The 24964-nt window shown below is 42.3% G+C and overlaps 2 protein-coding genes across 2 annotated transcripts in view; one reads left to right on the forward strand and one right to left on the reverse strand.

Moving 5' to 3' along the window:
* The window catches only part of rab26 (RAB26, member RAS oncogene family), a 115533-nt gene extending 90894 nt beyond the window's left edge, over nt 1-24639 (forward strand). The window contains exons 6-9 of the mRNA XM_030078387.1: nt 14502-14567; nt 15918-15974; nt 17893-17969; nt 22249-24639. Of these exons, the coding sequence (XP_029934247.1) occupies nt 14502-14567; nt 15918-15974; nt 17893-17969; nt 22249-22351 (303 nt within the window). The 3' untranslated portion in view covers nt 22352-24639. The remainder of the gene's footprint in view (nt 1-14501; nt 14568-15917; nt 15975-17892; nt 17970-22248) is intronic.
* Nucleotides 1107-4245, reverse strand: LOC115378199 (zyxin-like). The gene is made up of 3 exons (XM_030078386.1): nt 4224-4245; nt 2562-3598; nt 1107-1895 (listed from the first exon to the last, which is right to left on the reverse strand). Exons 2-3 carry the CDS (start codon nt 3544-3546, stop codon nt 1837-1839), a joined length of 1044 nt encoding a protein of 347 aa, XP_029934246.1. The 5' UTR covers nt 3547-3598; nt 4224-4245; the 3' UTR covers nt 1107-1836.
* Nucleotides 24640-24964: the final 325 nt, after the last annotated feature.

A 24964-nucleotide genomic window follows, 5' to 3' on the forward strand; every position in this document is an offset into this window, starting at 1 on the left:
AGAGACCAATTACAGGAATATGACTTTCCACCGGGATTTTTCAGATAACCAGATCTCAGCTTTCAAGCTTTACGTTTGACAGTCCTGATTTAGGCCGCTCTCCCAGCAATAATAATCATAATATCACTTTCTTCGACTCGTTCGTCTCGTGGTCTCAGAAAAATGTCCCTGGTCTGAATGCAGCAGATGCACTGAAAAGAACAAATCCCTAATTGCAAGTGCTAGTCGGCTGTATTCATAGATAAAGAAGTCATAAAGTCCTCCGACAGGGATATTTAAGAGTGTATCTGTGCAGATGTTTGCAATAAAATAACAATGCAGTTGCGGTGGTGTGTTGTTGTAGCTGTTGAACTCGCCTCGATAATAAGCACCTAGGGCGACGCTGACCTTGTAAACACACGGTTATGTTTTATCCCCCCGCGTTTGACAGTAAACAGCTGTTCCTTTGTGATTGGGCGGTAAACTTGTATCCGTGTCTGCCTGCGTCTCTGCCCAACGAGCCGCCTTGAAGATAAGTGACGGGACGCTCTGCACTTAACCATCTGTGTAAGCCGCGTGAAGCACGCCTGTCACGGCGCCTCTGCCAGCGAGTTAGACTTCACGGCTGCTCGCTGCGACTTTGTGTGCGTCTGTCAGGCAAACACAGCAAAGTTTGCCAAGGCGTTGTATAGCGAGGGCCTGCCAAGTCCGAGCTGGAGCGGAGCGAGCGGCATCGATTCATCTGCAGGCAGCCGCTCAGAGACATGCAAACCGCGTGGAAATGATTGATAACATAAACAAAAACACAAGTTTCCAGCAAATATAAAAAAATCAGTCAACTCGAGACAATCTCATTTGCCAGAATGTGAGCAGATTCACCACAAATTGCTCTCCTCTTGTTGGCAATGTGTTTATTAGTAGAAATAATCTGCAAGTAACAACCAGCACTCAGCAAATTATATACATATAGAAGACATCTGTGTGAAATACATGAACCTGATTGGTCAATCATGGAATTCAACAACACCTGCTGGAGCCAAAAAGTCATCACAACCTGCACATAACAGATCAAAAACATTAAAATAACACTGATTAGACTATAATAGAGTAGTAATGTAACTATAATATACAGTATAATGTATAATAAAGTAACTTAGCTTAGTAACCAGCCATCCAGATCTGGTTGTTCTGGATGCAGAGCCCTGAAGGCCAATAAAATCATTTCAGAATTAATATTTCACGCCAAACCGTTGCTTTCCTTGATAAGTAGCTGTATAATAAGCAGGATAATGTACAGCGAGGAGGTTCATGTTGCAGAATAAACCCCAACAGGAGGATGTTATCAGGCGGTAAACAAGGCATAAATGAAATGATCTAATGTTGCGTTCACTGTAATCATAATTATAATTTTCCTAATTGGGAAAAATGTTCACCTGGTCCTCGCATTTACTACTTGGAAACTCAGGATTTGATACCTAAGTACAATTTCACCCACTTCCACATAATAATAATAGTAATAATACTGGTCATAGGTCCCCAGGCAGTCTATATAAGCTTCTCTTCACATTTGTACACATCTATAACCTACGATTTAAACGAATATGACATTCTTGAGTTGTCAAATTGAACTCCTACGTGACGTGAATGTGGCAGCAACCATCAGGATTTACAGGAGTTGGGTGGAAAGCCCAAAAATCGAATCTAAAAAGAGTAAAAAAATATGCAATGAGACAAATGGGCCAGGGTTCCAGCCCCCAGGACACACATTTCCATCTGTAAGGTATTCAGAGGCCCTGAGAGTCAGTGGCAGCGAGGGTTAAGGGCGTTTGCAGATCTGCCGTCCCAGTCTCGGTCTCATCAGCCGGGGAAGCGAGGCGTGGGTCGCTCCCTGTCGCCGCCGGTTCCCAGACACAGCCCTGCCGAGACAAAAGCAAACCTTGTTACTATCGATCAGCGCCTCTCCTCTCCAGAAATGGCAAAGGTAATCAATCAGAGCTAATCAAGTCTAAAAAAAAAAAGCTGATCAAAAATCTGCAGTTAGGGCTCCTAAAAAATATTTTGTTTTCAGTTTAATGCTTTCACGGAGAAGCTTCATGCTGTAGATACATGCAGTGCAATAGGTATCATAATTAAAACAGACTAAAAACATAAAATGAACTCCACACACTTAACATTGGATAGTTAAGAATGATCGGTCTCTATTGAGATCAGACATAACAAGTAACCAAATTTTTGTCAAAGTCCTTAAGTTCATCCCTCAAAACATAACTAATTATTTCCAAATGTAACGTACTAGTCAGCTCTGTCAGCCACTGTTTCAATGATGGCTCCTCTGCCCTCTTTCAGAAATAGGGAATACATTTTTTAGCAGGAATTTTCCCGTATGAAAAAACATTTTATTAACCTGAATTTGATCTGAGCCTGTTTTTTTTTTTACTGTTTTTGCTGTAGTGGAATTATGTTGTTTTGTTAGAAAGTTCAATGTGGTTTCTGAATTTTGTTTGGCCTGCATGTGCCGAGGTAAATTTCCCCTTACGTGACAATATTTGAGCCAGTTTTGCCAAATTCTGCATTTTTCTCACCAGTTTTTGAGGCGCTGTGGTCTGCAGGCCGGGGTGAATATCTCGTTTTGGGCCTCTTCACCCTCGTGTAAATGTCCTTCTCTCGGTTAGTTTCATCTGGAACAGGACTTTGTGGTTGACTTGGGCGTTGGACTGACTCAGACATGAGGTTCGTCAGCCATTTTGGCAGGGCGGGTTTGGCTGCGACGGGTGGCGGTGCTTTGTGGGACTGAGATGCCACTTTCTCCTGCTCGCCCTCCCCGTCCCCCTCCGAGAAAACATCAGCGGGCCTGTCGGCGGAGGTGACCGAGCGGAGCCGCACGGCGCGGAGGTCCTCGAGCGTTAGCACGGCCTGCGGCGCCGCCAGCGATCTGAGGGAGGCAGAGGAGTCCGAGTGGGAGCGGCGGGACGGTTTGGGTTTGGGGGCGGGGGCAGCGGTCGACTCGGGGATGGTGGGCGGCAGAGGGAGCGGCAGAGACAGCCTGGCGGCGCCCGCCCTCGTGGAGAAGGAGCTGGGATTTGGACACATCCTGTAACCAAGAGGGGAGGATCCAGTGATGACGGAGGGCGGAACAAGAGGAGGAGGAGAGGAGGAGGAAGGAAGGGTGAGGCTGTTTGGTGGGTTAAAGAGCCCGATGGCGGGGCAGGAGTAGCGTTTGGACGGAGGGTTGGACGGCGTTTGCTCTCGGAGCAGCGACACGCCACGCACAGGCGGCGGCGGTTTAGTCTTGCTCTTCCTCACCACGATGACGGACGAAGGCCGGCCCTCGCAGAAGTCAGCCGACCACCGCCACTGGGCGTTGCTGTGCTGAGGGCGAGGGGGTGTGGTCCGGCTGGAGGTGGAGCCTGTGAAGGAGGTGGAGCCTGTGAAGGAGGCCCGCCCCCCGAGCTGCTGGCTGTGTGATGTCACGGCTCCTGCGCCTCCCTGTGCCGTCCCGTTGCGGGAGGCGTAGCCGACACCGGCGGCCTGATTCACCCGAGCGGCGTGAAGAGCGGCCATGCTCATGATGCTGTGAAGCGTTTGTTCGATCTAGCGATTGTAGTCAAATGAGGAACATCTGGAGAGAGAGAGAGAAACAGAAAGAGAGAGAGAGAGAGAGAGGTCAGCAGGGTTAAATGGTGAAAAACAGGAACAGGCACCGCCCTCCCCACTTCTCAAACACGGTTTCGCAACTTCTGAGTACAGCTTGTGCAAAGCCATCAGTTACTATGACAACAACCCTGTGGCATGACATAAACAGTAAAAACATAAAAACGTTGTCGATCAAAGCCAACACTAAACTTTTATTTTAGTTCATTATGCATAAAAATCCTGATGCTCTGAGAAATGGGTTGATTTTATGGAATATTCTTTCTGTCACATTATTATTTAATAAACACAAGATATGATGCAGCTCACTGTGCATATAAAACTGCAGGATGTGTTTATATCCTACTGAAGCTCTCTCTAAACACTTTATGATTCTATATATTATAATTTCTATAGATTACTCAAATGTCACTGTAAATACAAACTCTGGACATTATTCAGATAAATAAATATTAAAATGTCTGAGCACATTTAAATTATTCCTTTAAAAAAAAAAGACTCACTAAAAAATTAATATATAATAAAATCTGACAGTAGTGACTTACTTTACTGTTTGTATTATTTTAAAGTGTAAGTAGTAAAATGCTGCCTACCTGCAGTGTGCATGTGGCCTCAGTCTGCTCTGGCCCGGGCATCTTCCTCATCTCTGTCTTAATCTCTCTCTCTCTCGCTTTCTCCACCCAGCGGCCCAACCACAGCTTCCTCAAATCAACACTCCATCACACACCAACACACACACATGCACACACACATGCACACACACACACACACACTCACACGCACAAACGCTGGTTTTGTGATACTTGTGGGGACATTGCATTGACTTACATTTTATTCTCTACAGCCTTTCCCTAATCTCAGCCATAACCAAATTATGCCTAACCCTTACCCCTACCCTTACCTTAACCCAACCCTAATTCTAAACCCTAATCCTAACCTCGACCAATAAACCAGAATCAGATTTTTTCTTTGTGAGGAACACCCAAATATCCTCAGAGTAGTGGTTTCTCAACAGTCAGTAGCAAAACAAGCCCCCCTCTTTCACACACACACACACACACACACACACACACACACAAATAACGGTAAAGGCAAGTCGATTTCAGACTTTGAGAAACACATGTTGAAACCTGAAACGGGCAGATCCTGGTTACAGAACTGCTACTTTACTGCAGTCAAAGTGGAGCTAATGAATAACAGTAACCCACAACATTTTCATTTAAAGAAATCATGCTGCTCTTTATTGTGGAGATCAATACTGATTTTAGCCAGATCATGACATGTTGCTCATGTTCATATGGTCAGTGTGCTTGTTGTGTTAATGTGCTGCTATGCTCAGTGTATTCTTTCTTCCACTTTTTTATTGTTGTTATTATTATTATTTTTATTATTATTATTATTATTTTTTATTATATATATATATATATATATATATATTTTTTTTTTTTTTTTTTTTTTCCTTTTTACATATATATTTCACCTTGTTTTTAACTAGCTAACTAATCTGCATGCTTTGTGCTTTCAAATTTAGTTTCTCTTCCTCTAGCTTTGGCCTTTTTAACATCATGGCCCAGGGACTACAGTTGAAAATTAGCTTTGGCTAACACTGACACATTTACAGCTGTTGCAGTTGTTAATGTGTACTGTCCCTGTTCAAATAAAGTCTAAAATAAATAAAAATAAAAGAATGAAAATTGTTTGCTTTTGCTGTGTGATAGCTCCTCCTTTTGCAGACTTTTCGTCGTAAACAGGGTTTCTATGGTCATGAAAATCCTGGAACACCTATGTTCAAATTGCAGAAACACAGTGAAGTCAATTTGGTATGTACTTATGGAGAAGTCATGGAAACGCTGGCAAGTAGGCATACACACCCTGCAAGTCCCGCCCACATTGTTTGATGGACAGATGATATGTGGGTTGTGCAGTGCAGAAACATCCCAGCAAAGAGGCGCTTAGCAACAACGACGGAGATGAAATGAAAACAAACGCAGATCAGATTTCCAGTCCGCCAACTGGAACACATCGGACCGTTTAGTATCGTGCGTTTCGGAAGCTAAGAAACTGGAATCAATCAGTCAATCGATCATTTTGGAAATTAGCTTTTCATTTGCAGACCTCAACGTTTTAATTGCGCTGAAAGAAATCCTCCCAACTCTGTAGTTTTCAGGTCGGAGTGGGATATTAAAGTCATGTGAAATGAATGAAGGGGTCTGCTAGGTAATTGGCATTTTATTTGTGTGTTTATGTCAACACAATAACATTTCACGCTTCAGTTAGCAACGTAATATCTGCCTTTGATTTTAGGCGGAGATGCATTATACGTGTCATTAGATCCATGCTGACACAGGTCGTATTTTCTATTTCGTGGCAGACAGTATATTGTAATTTGGAGTTTTATAACATACAATTTGTGGGTGTGTATGTGTTGAAAGGATTTGTGTGTGCGTGTGTGTGTGTGTGTGTGTGTGTGCCCACGCTCACACAGCCCACTCTGTTCCACCAACACTTTCTAAAACAGCTCTGCAGTTGAATTTCTGCAGTAATGGACATGGCTGTCAGCATGAAAGTACACACACACACACACACACACTCCCACACAAGCCCATCAAGCCCAAGACACACACACACACACACACACACACACACACAGTATGCCATTGCAAGCTGTGATAGTCTTTGTACTGTTTTCACTGTGTTTTGTGGTTCTAATGTTGAAATATTTCATACAGTGGCTTTGATGATACACTCACATTCATGCATCTAAAAATAAATGCAAATGGTCACACACACACAAAAAAAACACAGTTGCCAAGTTTGCTGACAGGTTAGCGACTTCTCCGACCCCCTGCTGACATTCATTCTTGTGAGTTGTGACAAATCCAGATATATTTTCTGACCACGGGGAACATGGGATATTTTTGACTCCCAAAGCATTTGGCAGCCGATGCCAGTCAAAACCAAAGAGAACAGCTAAAAGCATGGGGAGGGGGGGTGTCATTCGCAAATTAGCAAATGACATCATCTGTCGCTACTGTAGCTACTATTTTACAGTCGGTACCACGGCACATGAGCATCTACATTCAGGTGTTGCTGACAAGGACATCCCCTCCCCTGCTGCAGTGTTTTTTATTTTTTTTATTTTTTTTTTTTTACCTGCATAGACATCAGCTATGTCTGGGACGTCTGTGCCAGCCATCTTTTTCCTCGTTGGAGAGACACATAGCCGCACGTAGAGGGAAAAAAAAAAATCGACCAACCGTGCAAAAATAGAGAAAATTTGTGTGTGCGGCTTCCGTTGATGGATGTTAATGGATGTGTGTCGCGCCGGGTCAGTGTGTGTATTTCTTATTTCCGTTCGTTATCAGCCACCAGTTGAAAAAAGTGTGTTTTATGATGGAAACGGCGGATTTAACTCTCACAAGGCTCAATTTAGTTTGTCTCAGAGTTTCAGTTTTGAAATGCTGTGAAACGGCAGAGATTCAGCTACTGTAAATTTGCACATTGCCCACATCTATGCACATTGTACACATCGATGCACATTGTTTTTTTTTTTTTTGGTTTTTTACCATCTATTTATCAGCTATTTATCATCTGTTTATACTGTAAATTTGCACATTGCCCACATCTATGCACATTGTATACATCGATGCACACTGGTTTTTTTGGTTTTTTGCACATTGTTTTTTGCACATTGGGTACTTAGATCTTTAGATCTCGAATGTCATCTTTATTTTTTATATTCTTTATTTTTTATTATTCTTTATTTTTGATTTACTTAATCTTGTACTCTGTGGATACTGCTGAAAACTGTGAATTTCCTTCGGGATGAATAAAGTATCTATCTATCTATCTATCTCTATCTACGAGGCAGCTTCTGAATGAACTGTTGTGTCGCTGATTTATGAAGTGATTTTTAACGTAGCTACACGCTGAACGACAAATCTGAGTGTGGGCTTTAAACAGTGTGTATGTTAGCCCACACTTAACATCAGACTTCCACCTAACAAAGCCCGCATCAGCCTGGCTATGTGTGTGTATGTGTGTGTGTATGTTGGCTATTTTCAGAGCTGGAAATCTCAGCAGCCGTGACCGTAACAGCAGAGTCACCGGTATAAATCAACACTCATCAAGCCTTATGGTTATTTGCACATTTTAAACCTGCAAATTATTACATTTTGCACCTCGTTCTGAGCAGCCTGGCTCGCACGAGCTTCGGCCAGTGTTGTTATCTTGTGTGTCAGACTTCACAAACCCCGGAGGCTGGAGCTTCCAAACCATCTCAGCGCAGCAGCATTTGCCTCCGTGGTGTGTATTATTAAAAACACTTAAAACACACACTTGGGAGTGGATTAGCCCACTTACACCAGCAAGGTCATTTGCCAAGAATAAAAAATAAAATGGGAGTCAAGTCAAGTTTATTTATAAAGCGCATTTAAAAAAACAACCAGGGAGAAAGAATTAATTTAGCCAGCGTGTGGATTTAAAACAGTGATTAATCCGTGTGCGTTACGCGGTTTGAACACACGCCCTCCAGCCAAAAAAAATAAATAAATAAAAAAAGGAACAGTAAATGGTTGAGCAAACATGGCCTCATTTACCAGCAGCCACTATACCGGCATTGTTCAAAAGAGTGAAAAATGATTATTTTAAATCACACTTAAAGTCAGAAAGCTGCAGTGTGTGTCATTCACATGTACACCGACGTTTATTTTCCATATGCACCCACATACGTGACCATGTGGGCTCGCGCTCCGCCGTCAGCCCTTTGATGCTCGATCGCTTCGAGCCGAGAAGCCGCGTTCCTTCGGCTTCCTCTTCCCCGTAACACGCCCACGCCCACGCCGAAATCTGTGTGAGTAAGTGTCAGGTTTGTACGTCGCTGCGCGTCGGGGTGGCCGCAGGTGAGGGTGAGCGCGTTAATCCCCGTGAGAGAGGGAGGAGGATACTGTGAACCTGCAGAGGAGGGGGGCAGAGATTACCACGGATCTGAATGTTATTAGCATGAGGATACACACACACAGCGAGAGAGGAGGGAGGCAAAAATGGCAATATGTGTGTGTGTTTGTGCAGTGGGAGAGGGAAATCTGGCCTTTTCTTGCCATTTCATTCCATATCAGCAAAATAAAAAAATATTTGGCCCCGCGTCCCCACCAGTCAGAGGCAGTCAATATGTGCTTATTGATGCTTTAAATGTTAATAGCATCTCTCTCCGGGCGCTTTGTTGGCCTTCTCCACTTGACAGCCAATATGAGGCTGTGTTGCTTTCGGAGGGACCGCATCACTTGAAAGACTTGGAAATTCACTTTTTGCTGTTGGCAAATCACCTTTAAAAGTGCAATAAATTCCCCTAAAAGCATTTTTTTTTCCAACTAAAAAACAAAAACAAACTGCTTTTATGAGCCTGCGTTTTCACCGCATCAGTGAGCGGAGGGTTTATCCTTTCAGGCTTTGGTTGAGGAGTTTACGACCCGTTTATGGCAAAGTGCAGGAGAGGGTTGGACGTTTGCTCGGACGCTGGCGACATCAATCATTTAAGATGAAACCACAAGAGGCAAGTCAAGCTTTTGGTCGTGAAATATTTATTCAAATGTAACCGACCCAGCTTTTTTCAATCAAATGTCTCATAACCCGCGCAGAAAGCTGGGAAAAAAAATGTGTTTTTTGGATAGTGACCCGCTGTCTGTCCCTTTGTGTTTGTAACAGTGAGCAGATGTTGGTATGACAGGCTGGCATCCATCACTGCTACCTGCATTTTTTTTTTTTTTTTAAATTTGAGTTCTAAATATTTTTCTGCTATGAGTTCACAACAGTTTTCTAAGCTGTTTTTGTTTGGCCATAAATTTCACCGTGAAATTTTTGTCCTCATCTGGGTCGACAATGAACTCGGTCGCCTCCTGATCATCCATCAAATGCTTGTTTTGTCTCATGGGATTCAGCCACAGGTCTCCAAGTGTTTTTTTTTTTTTTTTTTTTTTTTTTTTTTAGCTCCCATTGTATGAAAGATGCTCCTGTCATTCAGTAACTGCACTCCTGGTTTGGGTACATCACCAGTGACTCACCTCCACACCTCTGTTTGCTCGCCCTCCCCCCTCCTCACTGCAAAATCTCTAAGGTCATTCATTCCTCCAAGCCTTTGTTTACACAATCAGAGAGCAAACTTCCCTGAAAAACAGAGGTTTTTCATCAAAGCCCCATTTACAGGGTTAAAATTAGAATCAGCAATAATTGAAGATGTAAAGAAAACAGCAACAACACAATAAAATAAACAAAACATACCTAAAACAATGGACTACAAACAGTTGCATGAAATCCATGGCTCTGATGCAATAAGTGAAGCAAATTGTGGAAATTAGGGCCCGTAAGCAAAGAGCATCGTGCAGTTCATTCCATTTAAAAGGTGCCAAAAAGCCTCCCTTTATGCATATTTTTAATTGCAGAGTTGAGTTTAAAATCCTCATGATGCCCGGTGAAGTTACTGCACACGGCCTCACACCGAACAGAGAAACAGGGCACGAATTCAAAATGAGTGCCTTATCCTATTGATTGCTGTTTATACTGGTTGCTCGGTGGGTGGAGGTCACGCTCTTCCCACCTTTTTTGTCTCCCATTACATCACCGCTCAAACTCCCGCTCCTCGCCCAAGAAGCGCTCACCTCCCGCTCCTCCTCTCTCGCCGTCGTGTTCCAGCCTTGAAAAACACTCGGGGGCTGGCGTCCCCGTCAAGGCCGAACGTGTTGCATAAGCTTCTCATTTCATTATTCCTCACCATACTTTTTTTTTTTTTTTCCTCTGTGCTCTTTATTCTGGTCTTAATAGAGGAACCTTGAGCCAGGGAGTTATATTTCACTATAGCCTGGGGACAGAAATACATAGCACATCACCCTGTAGACTTAAAGATTGATTCTGCGTAATTTATTAGTTTTCCCTATCTTCAATAATGCCTATAACGAGTTTAATTCACTGATACACCTTATGCCCTACATTCTAGGAATCATTTTTCTGGTTTCAGAAATACATTAACAGCAGCTCAGACAAGCAAAATCCAGAATTTAATATGTGTATTTGTATTTTACCCAAACATGACTCCACAGCGCCACAGTCCCCAGCTCCATGCCGCCAGAATCAAAAATTGAAGCAATCACGGCTTGTTTTTGCCTCCCTCTGTGCCTTAAATTTCCTTTTTGCCTCCTCGCCGTCGTAACCGTGCACAGTAATGGAACAAGTGAAAATAGTCCCATTAAGTGCGATAATTAACTGTGTGATGGAGGCCGGGGAGGGAAAACAATACATGTGCTGATCAACATTTCAGTCAAGGCAGCGAGCTGGTTTTAATGTGTTTTGGAGGCCAGTGGGAGCTCGTGATTTGTAGCGGGTAAAGCAAACCAGTGCAGGAATAATGACAGGAGAACAGCGAAATTAAATCGGTGCTATCCTTTAATATCAGTCCTGGGGCAAAAAGCGTCTTTTTTTTCACTTTTTAACACATTCTTTTGCATGTAATAACAGGAAATAAGAGGGGACGTTCGGCTAAAGATTTGTGCTCGGGGGGCCACGCCGCCACTTATTCAAATTTGTGGAGAGAATTTCAACGGAAGATTATAAACAGATTTTTCAACACCACAAATTGCGGCAAAGATGAAACCAAATCACTCGAGCAGATGCTGGCGGGGATGCGGAGAGACCATGGCCGCCCATTTGCATATATTTTGGCAATGCCCATTGTTAGATTCACTTTTGGAAATCAATTTTTTTTTCCACTATGCCTGATTTATTTGACGTCCCACTGCTAGGAATTGTTGGGATGAATCCGGATGAGATTCACAGTGGGAAAAGGCAGTATCTCTCACAAATATTATAACACACACACACACACACACACACTTATACTGAATGGCTAACAATCCCAAAAAGTATTTATACTGTGAAGAAAAAAACATGCTCATATTACAGAGGGAATAGAGGTAATAGAGGTAACTACTAATAGAGGTAACAGGAACACTGAGATTGATAACTGAATGATGATATAATTTAAAATGAACAGGCCTTTGTACATTTGCCTGTGTGTCTATGTGCAGTGAACTTTTTACCCATGTTTAGTTTTATTTTGATAGGTTTGTGTCATTTACGCTGGTTATTTTTTAATTTTCAATTAGTTACTCGCAACTTGGAAGAGCATTAAAGGTTATAAAGCTTTTGAACGCAGCGTCAGCAACAACGTGTCCGGGGGGGAAACGGTCAAAGAAGAGCAGTTTGGTCAGCGCAGGGCCTTTTGAATGCAAGGTTTTGGACATTTTAGCATTTGTACACTGTCCAAACATTGCATCTTTCATAAAATCCCAAAAGAAGCTTCATGATGTACAGATGGGGGCCACACTGTTGGTTTAGTGCTCTCCTGTCGACTGACAGTCGATACACGTTGGTCTGTTTAGCTGTCTCGCTCAAGTAATACTTTATTTGTGCCTTTGTTTTTTTCCATCACATAAAGATTTATATCAAGCAAGACTTCCAGGATTTTGTTTCTTAATCTATTCCAAAATAAGCTTTTGTGAATGTCTTTTGTCTTGGAAATGCAGTCAACATGTTCATTACACAGGATTCACACTGTGTGTTTTGCTGAGAAATATGTGAGTGTGAAGAGGACTTGGTGGGTTTACATGGGAAATTACACTGGGTGCCTTCAAGTTGCCAGTTACCAGTGTTCTTAAATCTGTTTTTAGGCCCAAAATTAATCAATTTCAGGTTTTTTTTTAAGTGATTGAACTGAGTTCAGTGAGAATCCGAATGAGCTTTTTTTGTAGTATAGCTGGCCTCAAAAATACAGCTTCACTTTCTCAAAAAAAAAAAAAAAATGTTCCAACCCTCACCCCTCCCTACACACACACACATACACACACACAAAGAAAACACCGCTCCTCTGAGAGCGGTAAGAGTAATTACCATAACTGAAATTATTTTCATAATCATCTGGGCTAATTAGAAATATTAAAATAGGGCATCCAGTCAGTGGTTATGTAACTCAGTACAGCGTGCAGCACCAGGCCTGTTTGACAGTTAACACGCTGGTCATTACAGCATTAATGATCAGACACACTGATCACAGGAGGTTTAAAAGCCTCTGAGAGCATCTTATCTTTCTATTTATTGTATAAACAGACAAAGACGGATTTTTTAAAAATTATTTTTACTAGTCCTGCTTTTTCCTCTCTTTGGGGTCAAAAGGTCAAAGAGCCTGATGAGGACCAGATATAAGCTGAGTTTCCATGTTTTTACACACAACGGCTCAAATCTTTTATTTATTTATTTATTTATTTTCCTTTTGGTGATAAAGGAATTGTGATAAAATGTGAAAGAAATGCACTTTCCATTTTGGGTCCGAGATTTGGACGTGCGATGGGCGTGGCCACTCCTGATGATTGACAGCTGCTCTCTCCTATAAGCGTGCAAATACTTCCTCGCTGCATGGCGGCTCTTTTGGAAACTTTTTTTTTTTTTTTTTGACATAATGAAAATAATATGTTTCTGAAGACGTTTGAGGCGAGAAATAAAACCAGTTTCCAGAGTTTTCCAGAGGCGGCGCGTCGTGCTGCACCCCTGTAATTTGCATAAAGTAGCCTAGACCTCAACTTTATGCAAATGAGGAGACACCAACAGGATGCCCCGTCTCTGGAAAACGCAACACAACACTTACCAGAATGCACTGCACTGCTGCTCGCATAGACAATGAATGGGAAGCATGGAAATGAATGATCCTGTGTACCATTAGTGCACAACTCTACAAAAGTGGCTTGGGACGTCCTGAAGTGTCGTCTCCTAAATATAATATAAACCCCACTATTGTCACCATGTGCAGCACAAGGAGCCCACAGTAGTTTTGTGACTATTAGTGGTTGCATAAAACGGCGCTCTGAAACTATTCTTTTAGCCGTTTCTTAAGAACATTAATCAGCTTTTGAAAGTCTGTTTCCATTTTTCTTTCGGATGTTGTTTTATTATCTTCAGGAAGCTTATTCATTCACTCAGCCCGGCTGATGGAAACGCACGTAATTCAGATTTGTCCACATGGTATTGTGGGATTAAACCGAGTAACACAGACTTAAGAATATTGCAGAGATAAAGAGGAGCGCGGCGGATCGGCGTCTCCCAGGCAGACAGCCATGATAACTTGGCCCGCAATGTCTTTTCATTTGCATTTCATTTGTTGTGACATTTCAAAAGTTTGTGCAAAAGTTGAAGGGAAAAGCTCGCCGCTTGTTTTATATGCTTGTGTCTGTGTGTGTTTATGTGTGTGTGTGTGTGTGTGTGTGTGTGTGTGTGTGGGGTGGCATGCATGTTATATTAAACTAACATTGAGATTCATATCAGCATCCCTTAGAGAGAATAATTTTCTGTAGGCGCAGGGTTGTCTGAGGCTGTGGTGTGTGTGTGTGTGTGTGTGTGTGTGTGTGTGTGTGTGTGTGTGTGTGTGTGTGTGTGTGTGTGTGTGTGTGTGTGTGTGTGTGTGTTCTGTTGGGCCAACAATGAGATCTGTATCAGTGTCCCCCAGAGACACTAAGTGCTCTTTAACCAGGCCAGGTAGCATAGAGCCAGGAGACTACTGGCCTGTAATTGGAGGAAGACGGATGGATGGAGAGTCAGGAGGAAAAAAAGGAGGGAGGAGGAGAGGAGGACAAGATGAACTGGACCCGAGCAACGATAAATGAATCTTTTGTCTTCCCTCCCTCTCTCCTCCTCTGTGGATCCATCCATCTCCTCTGTCCCGCTGTGTTTTCCCTCTCCTCTCTCTATCACGCTCCTTCTTCTCCTCCTCCCTTTTGTGTTTCCTCTCCTCCCTCCGTCCTCCCTCCGTCCTCCCCCTCTCCCTCCCCCTCCAGGCGTGGCTGACAGAGATCCATGAGTACGCCCAGCAGGACGTGGTGGTCATGCTGCTGGGCAACAAGGTGAGACCCTCGTGCCAGCACAGAGATGGATGGACAGATGGGCTCATGGAAGGAGGGAGGGGAGGAGGTGGGGTCAGTGGGGGTTAGAGGGGGAGGCGAGGGGGAGTGAGGAAGGATGGATGGAGCTGCTGTACAAGTGTGCAAGCAGGGATGGAGATGGATTGGAGTTTTAGTAAATGTCTGCCGGGGGCAAAACTGCATGAGAGGCAGAAATATCTCAATCTCATTGGCTAAACCTCAGTGGGCGGAGCCAACATATTAACAAGTCATTAGTCTGGTGACTTGTTAATATGGAGCATCTCATCCCACTGACAGATTTTCTTACATTGTTTGAATAAAAACTGCATTTTAATACTGTAAAGAGACTAATGACTTGTTAATATGGAGAAACAGGTGGTTCTTACATGGAGGAGGGAGATATTGTGAAGCCTAGAGCTTTTATTTCTAATTGGAAAAAAAACAAAAAACAAAGACATTAGGTTGGCTAGATAGTCTAGCCGACCTTCCAAGTTTAATTTACCCTAAATAAAATGGGAATGGGGGAGTCTGACTTGCAACCCCCTGTACCTTCCTTACAAGGTGAAGAACACACTGTGTCACTGCACAATTTAAGAAAAGTAGCTCTGCTTGTTTCAGCTGTAGTCTAGTCTAGTTTTGGGGGGGCTCACAATTTAACATTTCCCCCCTGTGCCCCCCCTCCTGCAAATAATCTGGATCCGCCCCTGCCTGGATGTCTGCGTTAATTCGTTAACCAACCTGCCAATTTTCCAGTATCCTGAGTGCTCTGATCATGAATGAAAAAGACGTTATACAGGGTTCATAATTTATAATTTGACTCTAGAGTTTCCTCGGTGCTTTTCAGATTTGACTCCGCCCACATGTGTTAACTCAACCAATGAGATCATTTCGGGCTGACGAGCAGCGTTTGTATAGTTAAAACTCCACTAGTCTGCGTACATATCGCTCTGTGCATGTGTCTAAAAAAAACAAAGTATGCTGTGTTTTATGGGCTCATTTTAGGAACCTGGGATTAGAAATAATAATAATAATAATAATAATAATAATAACCAAAGATTTCAAAGAATATTGATGGAGACAAAAAGCATGGTTGGTTGTTGAGAATGATAAAAGCCCATGAATTTGGGAGAGGAAAAGTCGAAATATAAATGTAATACAGTAAACACAGTCTCTTTAGTTTTGTTGTCACCCTTCCTACATGGTGTGTGTGTGTGTGTGTGTGTGTTCTTTTGTCACCACCAGCAGGAATTAGGGCAGGAAGTAAGTGATGGTTTGTATCACCATGTCTGTGTGTGTGTGTGTGTGTGTGTGTGTGTGTCCAATTTGTTCCAGGCTGACTCCACACATGACAGGGTGGTGAAGAGAGAGGAGGGAGAGAAACTGGCCAAGGTGAGCTCGCTGTATGCACACACACACACACACACACACACACACACACACTCTTTGACAATCCAGACCACCATAAACTACATACTTAACCTGCCCACGCAGCCAAGTGGACCCTAAACCTCTCACCGTGCGGCCGCATGTTGATTAGTGGCTATAATTATGTATTCAAGGAGGCACATGAAGCTGTTATTGTCGGGAATAAAAACAACACGCGCTCGCTAACTCAATTTTCCAGCCCGCCTCGTCCAGATAAGCCGTAAGAGCCGTGTAGCGCTTCGTACAACACGAGTGGTGAGGAGCGGCTGTCAGGGCCGGGACGCACAGGGATGGTGACACACACACACACACACACAACACAGGTTTACACTGATGCACTTGCAGCAACCTCCCACTGATTCCATATTGTGTGTCCTCTGCCCTCTCAGCCCTGCATGTAACCTTAAAGTGGCGTTAGGTAAACTGCGACCTCTAGTGGAGGCCGGTGGGAACTGCAGCAGCATGAACAGAGCTGATCTCTTTCCTACACGAGTGTGAAGAGCCACACACTCACAAACACACACACACACACACGGCCTATTTACAACCCTACCCTAGTTGGAGCCAGTTGATTCACAGCTGAAAATTTGCTATGAATTATTCTCCAAATCATTGTTTTCTGTCATAATTAGCTGCATAATAGGCGGGATCATGTACACCCAGTGGGTTATTATTGCAAAATGAGTCCCTTCAGGGTGATCAGGACCTCGACACTGGGTTTATTTTGTCATAATGACCGCTTGGATGCACATTATCCCTCACATTATCGCTCACATGCTGTATCTATTTACCTGTTTCTTGTTATACTCACATTTTAACTGGTGGCTCCTTCACTGATCGTCTTGTGGGATTACGTCGTTAGTCTGGATCCCTAAAAACCGAACCCTAACCCTACAGGCATACCCCACCTGTGTGCTTGTGTCACATTTTCAGTTTCAGTTTCAGTTGCAGTTTCTTTATTTACCTCGATGCCAGAAAAACAACAATCACAAGACACAAGGTCTATACACAGCAAAAAAAAGAGAAGTGATAAAAAGAAAAAAAAAAAGATACAAAAAAAAGAGAAACAACAAAAAAAGGCTCGAGGAGGGACAGGAGGAAGCGTAGCTTATCTGTATCCTGCCCCCCTTTTCCAAATACAAGAGTACGTTCCTCAATGTCGTGTTTCCACAAAAATGTGAGTACAAAGGTACAAAATAGCGTATATAAAAAGAAAGAAGGAAAAAAACACCTTCTGATATGTGTCACAACAGTTAGTATGAAAGACACAAAAAGCACTCTGCAAGTAAAAGTACTTAGACTGTACTATATATCAATATAAAAAAAGAAAGACAGTTATCATATCACACATCATACCTGTACAATATGACAAGCAAGTCAACTAATGCTTAACCAGCTCCATATACTTGTAGTGATCCATAAAGAAAATTTTCACTACAGAGACGAGCAAGCGAGCTAATTAGAGCGCAGATCCAAGGGTAGCAGAAAGATTTGCTGTTTTGGCCGGAGAAAGAGGTTCATCAGCCGCTCGCTCGCTCGTCGCGCCATCACTGAGCAGGTGGAAATGTGTGGTGATAGGTATGAGTGTGTGTGTGTGTGTGTGTGTGTGTAGGTGAAAATGAGGGTGGTTAAGTTCCAGTGGGTGGGCATTTTTTGCTCCGAAACAGACGGCGCGGGTCAGTTTTGGAAGTCAGACCTCTCGGCACGGCGCTAACGAACGCTTCAGACTTCCCTCCGTCCTGTCCTTGTCAGCTAGGGTATGTGGTCCTCACAGGGGTGGATGAATGAGGTTGCACACATGAGCACACCCACACACACATACACCGACACACACACTCACACAAAAACACACTAGCAGATGTTTCGCTGTGTCTCTGTGCAGGAGTTTGGAGTGCCCTTCATGGAGACGAGTGCTAAATCTGGACTGAACGTGGAGCTGGCCTTCACTGCTGTGGCCAAGTGAGACACACACACACTCACTCACACACACACACACACACACACACGTAGTACTGTATGAACTGACACTAGACAGCAAGGATCCCTCAGTTCTTCTCAGTTTGGGGCTGAAAGTTAACACACCTTCGCACATTCGCTCCATCGGTTGACTGACTTTAAACGATAAGAGCATTTGAAGCGACATCATCCATCACTGCGGTTCTCCGTGTTAACAGTTTACACTCCATGTTGAGTGATAGTAGGGGGGACCAGCATTATCTCCGACGTGAGAAAATAATATATTGCAGGTGTTTAGAGCTAGATGGTGAGATATGAGGTCAGGCCTGGAGGCTGTGTGTGGGAGATTAGTAACATTAACATCACATATACACAAAAATAATGCACTGTTTTGAACCACCAGTCACGTCTCGCCCGGTTTCCATAGCGAATGAATAAGACGAGTGTGTGCAGCGGAAAAATCACCTCACTGCAGATGAATGTGTGGTCGTTCACCTTAAAAAAAACCTCCCCAAATAAACCAATCAAGTTATTTATTTATGTATTAATTTCATCCACAGGCCAGCTTTCCATGACTAAAATGGTCGGTTTTCTTATTTTTGAGTAATGCGAGTGTCTTGCTATGAAGGTGTTAGCATGATCTACCAGGGACACATGAATCATTTTGGCCACTTTCCCAAACACTCAGCACATTCCCCAGAATCGTTTTGCTCTGATTATTTATAATTCACGCTAATTCTTGTCCTGCATGAGACATCCTTGGTTCAAGAGAGCCCACGATAAACAGTCTCAGGAGCTATTTTTGGCCCTGAAGAACAGAGGAGAGTCGGCCAAATGCCTGAAAAAAACATGACAGAAAGGAAAATGAAGTCTGTCTTACAGTGTTTCTCATGGAAGAGAGCCAGGGCAAAAATATCCATTCATTATATGGATTATAGCAGAAAAGTATTATAGAAAATGCACAACAAGTTATTGCTGTGACTTTTTTTCAAGCCACTGTAGAGAGAAAACAATTGTAGAAGCCACACTTTTGTTTTCTTTTTTTTTTCTTTTTCTTTTTCTTTTTTTTGAACTGCTGCTGCATTTTTGGCTCCCATTCCAAGAGGAATTATTTGGAAAATTCAGACTTTGCTCGCTTTTCAGACCTCAGACGTTACAAGAAACAGCAACTATCGAGTTGGTTGAGAGACACCACATTTTTGTGTCACAGAGTAGTTACTTAAGATTAAAATTGAACTGACAAAAAACTGGTTTACGCTGTTTCCACTGCCTTTACTGGAAGCAGGCTTTATTTGAGACAGGCCTTTATTTTTAGTTCCTTCCATTTGATAAGTATATTTGGTCATAATTTAGTACGAAACCTCCCGTTTGTGTTTTTAATACAAACTCAACACCTCATGTATTCGTTTCAAATTAAAAGCCCTCCAGTGTTTCTGTGGGGGAAAAAAATACCTCCATTTCTTAACAGGGCTTTTATTGTTAAATATTTGTGGAAAATGAAGTAGCTTGCGCGGCTCAATGTGGTATTTCAAATGTAGCTGCTGCCATCTAGTGGTATTTGTATGTTACTCCAAAACTCAGTTTGAGTGACCGAACAAGGCGGTGTGGGAAATAGCATAGTTCTACTGTTGAATTTATTAATTTATAGCAGCGGAAATGTCACATAGATACTCTGCATGTGTTGGTTGCAGCTCTTAAATTGAATCAGATTAATCAGCGTTTTCTTGCTCAAAACTATCATTGCTGTATCGGCCTTGAAAAGTCGACCTGTACAGATAGATAGATAGATATATACTTTATTCATCCCAAAGGAAATTCACAGTTTTCAGCAGTATCCACAGAGTACAAGATTAAGTAAATAAGAAATAAAGGAAAAAAAAAATAAAGAATAAAGAAAAAATAAAGAATAAAAGATGACACTCGAGATCTAAAGATCTAAGTACCCAATGTGCAAAAAACAATGTGCAAAAAACCAAAAAACCAGTGTGCATCGATGTATACAATGTGCATAGATGTGGGCAATGTGCAAATTTACAGTATAAACAGATGATAAATAGCAGCAAGCAATATATACACTATAAACAAGGAATATATAAAAAATAGAAATAGTGTAGTACTGTGGTTGTAGTACTGTGTACACTGTACTTAAGAAATATCTGCAGTACTAACGATGGGCAGATGCCACGAAACGCATGCAGGAGTATTTCTACCAAGGCTGACTCTGTATGTGAAGAAGTGGAGAGGCTGAAATGAGACAGCCAAGTCTGCTGTCTTTTAAAATCAATAGTGGAGTGGCCTTTCGGACAGAGCGGTGTTAGTGCAGAGCAGAGTTGGTAACACTTTCAAACGATTTCTTTAATGGTTTATTGACTGGGCGAGGCTACTTCTTTTTTTTTTCCTGTACTTGATGAATTTGCCCGTGCCCATGTTGTCATAATAACAGAACATACCAAAGTGTCCAAATCCGCTGAGAAAATCAACCAAGAAACCGAACAAATTCAGCTTTTAATTTGCCGTCAGTATCAGCGCCACCAGAAGTTTCCCCCCCGACAGCAGCACAGCAAGCGGCCGTCTGGTTCGCCTATTAGAGACTTGCTTATAATCATAAATTCTGTTTGTGCCGATAGAATTTTTCCAGAGTCACAGGAATAAGTCTTAATTGGGAATTTGACTTAAATGCACAGTGACAGACCATTTGTGTGGGAGCTGTTTTACACTTAAAGCCTTGTTATGGTAACAGGCTGGCACGGTGGCGAGCTGCCAAGAATAGCTCTGCAGTCGAGCGCATTACATCTCGCCAGGGCCGAACTTTAGACCAGCTCCTCTGTTGCGATTGTCTTTCCTTTTTCATAATTAAACAGGCTTTCCCCTATAAATTTATATTTTTTCTTGTTTCTTTTCTTGGCCTGCGGAGACTTTTCCATCCAAAAATGAGTGTTTCCCTCATAAATAAGATCTTTTATTATAGTAAAGTGGTGAAATTCAACTATCCATAAATATTTAAACTTCTTGGTCTTCAACATATAAACATCAGTAAAGCATGCTGTTTTGGAAGAGGGAAGAAAGAAGCTTCCTCGTGGTGTGTTCATGTACTGCTGGTAAACATCAGACATCCAAGACTTTTGTGTTTACATGCTGTTTTGTGGGAAAATCAAAGCAGAGCCAGTTAACAAACAAGGACATCCTGCAGTATAAGAAGCAAACCGCAAAGGTGCATTTCAGTGTAATGCAAAATTGCACTTATATGAAAGAATCTGTGCCAAAATTTGATCATAAGAACAAAATGTGATGGTTGAATGTGCACGGTTCTCACCACTGGACCCATGATGAGCATCCTGTGGCTATCATCGTCGGTCTGACTCACTGATAAGTTTTATCCTTCAACATTTTTTTGACAGCTGAGTCTTCAAGACTTCAAGAGTCAGGGTCAGTTCTGCATTGTGACCCTTTCAACAAACCTCAGTCTTTGTTTTTAAGAACATCTGACATGAAAATAGCATTTCTGCGTGTAAACTTGAACTCAGTCGACACACAAATCTGGGGCTGAAAAAAAAAGCCCAAGAATCTCAAGTCTATCCACACTCTGATTGGTTGATGTTAGTTCATATCTGCGTGTGGTTATTCAACAATATGCACATCAAAGAAGACGTATATATATGTGTATATATATATATATATTTGCCCCTGAGCGCCAACATAATACACTTTATCAGGTCCACCTGTACAGTCCGATGCAGTTCAGGTCAGCATAAATTCTGCCTTTTAACAAAGTTTATAATGTTCAGTTTGTGTTGACATTGTGGAGAATGTGTCACTTTAATTCTGTGTTTATTACTGAGGTTGTAGTTTGCAGAGCTCTTGTACTGGACTATATTATACTGGGAGGTGTTTCAAATTTTTTGTCCTCTCTGTGTATACACAGTGAGGGGGGACAGAATAGTGGAAACAGCTGTCAGTAAAGTGCAGTCCAGTCCAACAGCAGCACTAACTATGAGCTCAATGCCAAACACAGAAGTGAATGAACACCTCTGTTACTGTGACAACAAGAAAAGATGAGCATTATAGGCAGCAGGAAAGGAAACTTTATGGCACAACAGTTAGATTGGATTAGATTAGATTATGCAGGTGGACCTAATAAAGTGGCACACACTATCACCTGACTGATCATCTGAACTTGAATGGTGTTTGTCAGTGGGACATTTTTTCTCTTGTGCTCATCTGATAACATAGGTTTTACCCCTTCTTTTCTCTCTCTCTCTCTCTCTCTCTCTCTCTCTCTCAGAGAGCTGAAGCACAGGACCACGAAGGAGCCTGATGAACCAAAGTTTCAGCTGCAGGAGTACGTTGACAAAGAAATGAGAACCGCTGGCTGCTGCCGCTCATAGACCCATCGTGTGTCCGAGTGTGTATGTGGGCTTGTGTGTGTGTGAGAGAGAAAGAGAGAGAGAGAGAGTGAGAGAGAGAGAGAGAGACATCAGCAACATTCCATTAGTAATTTCAGCGTCAGCGTGCCTGGGAATTATCTCCAAACCCACACTTTTATTTTTCCATCAGTGGCGACACGGCCAGTGTTTTCTCTCTCCCAGCCCACCTTTCCTCTGCAACTGTGAATGTAATATAACTCCAAAACTTACACATGCACACACACACACACACACACACACACATACATAAACGCACACATCCGCATACACACACACACATACACAACCTAAATTTCCCTTGTGTTGTGTTTCCTTGTTTGTATCTCTGTTTTATGGCCCATTCAAGTAATTCTGTGCAGTTTTCCCCACAAATGTATGTGATGTACATATTTTAAATGTAATTTTAATTTTACTCTATGAAAGCTTTGTAGTTTGCATCTTTGTAAATGCCTGTCTTGTCAAAACAAATATGGATAGAACAAAAAGTAGATTCATATAATTAGGGGAGCAGATCTTGTTAAGGTAATAAAAATAAATATATATATATATATCTATAATGGAAATATTTTGTGCAAATTCTGCACCGACATTTGAGCTGTTAAATGGCACCATGTGCTGTTTAGAGGACCGGAGACCACGGTAAATCATAAAATGTTGATAATATGTGTTATTTGTGTTGGATAGGATTATGATTTTAACGATACAGAGAGAACATTTCTGAAATATTTGTTTAAGCCCTTTGACTTTTTCCAGACAGACAAAGTCCTGTCAACTCTGATTTAAAGGTGCAACATGCAGCATTTTGACTTCAATAACTCATTAAGACATTCATTTTGAGACATTAGTGTAATTACTGTCAGGAAATTAGACTAGCAGTGCTACGACTGGCAGCTTCTACACTACATTTAACATTTTTGACCAATGGGGTGGATTGGGGGGAAATCTCGATTGCTTTATGGCACAAAACAGGAAGAGGGCGCTGTTCCTCCAGAGGAAACAGAAGCGTTCAGAGTTCACAAATCACACATATTTACCCACTAAAAGAGAAAGCAAACGCACTAAAAGAGAAAACAAACGCACCCAGAGTGATGCCAGGGACAGGCTGCACCAGGAAGCCACAGGGCTGATGGGAAATGTGGTTTTCATTTTGTGAAACACAAGCACTAACAAAACCACAGGCGTCGATTGTGGTCTAATTTCTTTACAGTAGTTACACCAAGCTATCGCGATTAGTTTGACAGTGATATATCGATGTTTAAAAATGCTACACATCGCACCTTTAATTTTCTTGCCACCAGCCGGGCTGCATTTCAGTGCAAAGAAACGAGAACACAACACGCAAAGTGCCATACTGCCGTGTCTTTACTATACAAGTTAAGTTCACAGAATCTCTACCCACATACGTGTGCAGTAGAGCGCGGACTGGGCCGCATATTTTTGTCCAAACCCAACAGGCATTCTCTTTTTTGTGTCCGAACCCGACCCGAGCCTCAGTTTTTGCTCGTCCTCCATCGCGAGGTTACATTTACCGCCTGAAATAGCCTACATGTTGCCTTCAGTGTCGTCATGTAAACTCCAGTGCTACACAGGAAGCTGCCCGGAACAGACAGTAGGTCCATCATTTTTCGCTGAAATAACACAAACGTGCACCGAACACGACCCGATTCCAATTAATGTGCATGCATTCAGATCACAGACCGGACTACCACGAAGCCACGGAGAGACATTGTTTTACCGATTTCCACAACCAGGAGGAAGAAGTTTTTTAGTTGACGCTTTCTGTCGTTTCCTCCTGAGGTTCCGCAGTTCCTGCCAGGTGGTTCAGATGTAGCTGGTTTTGAAGTCCCATGTTTTACTTGCATGCTTGCTGTACTGTACTACTGCTGCACTTTGGCTCCATCCCCAAGAGGAATTGTTTGGTAAAATCAAAGTTTGTCTGCCCTCCCAGCCGTTGCAGGAGACAGGAAAACGGTCCGGTAACAATTCGGCTGAGGGACGCCGCGGTTTTGCGCCGGTTTCCGGAAAGAATCGTCTGCGATAGTAATGCAGAACAGTTGCAGGTTAAATATGTGAAATGTCCTTTTGTGATGGCTGCTACCTTACGAGCCGGTCAGGTTGTTGGAGTTCAGTATTGATGTCCAGACTCTGAATGTTTTCCTCCAGTGATTTCTACACAGTGCTACCAATGTACTTCTTTTGTCAGTAGATCTATTGTATCAGTGATTGATGATTAAAATTTAATACCTCTGTCTGTTAATGTCAAAAAGTCTATTAATTTTAACTGAAGTTCCTATACATACTGATTCAAATTATTGCTTGTATCAGTTGGTAACATTGCATCTTGATGTACAGCTTTTACAGTAGATTCAACATCTGAAATAGATCAGATATTGATTATTATTATCATTATTATTATTATTATTATTTATTGCCAACCTCAAATCTGTATACTGTACCTGAAATAATTTGTAATCTAAAAATCACAATAAAGAATCAATTAATGTAACTGAGTGAGTTGCTGATTTTACCTCAGAAATAGCTGGGTAAGTCATACGTGGATCTGCAGCGCCATCT

Source organism: Myripristis murdjan, chromosome 19 (assembly GCF_902150065.1).
Source record: "Myripristis murdjan chromosome 19, fMyrMur1.1, whole genome shotgun sequence".
NCBI lineage: Eukaryota > Metazoa > Chordata > Actinopteri > Holocentriformes > Holocentridae > Myripristis > Myripristis murdjan.

Coding starts and splice junctions, on each gene's coding strand:
- LOC115378199 (XM_030078386.1), bottom strand. CDS start 3,546: ATGAGCATGGCCGCTCTTCACGCCGCTCGGGTGAATCAGGCCGCCGGT. Junction 1,896..2,561: donor CCACAGCGCCTCAAAAACTG/GTGAGAAAAATG, acceptor TTGTCTCGGCAG/GGCTGTGTCTGGGAACCGGC.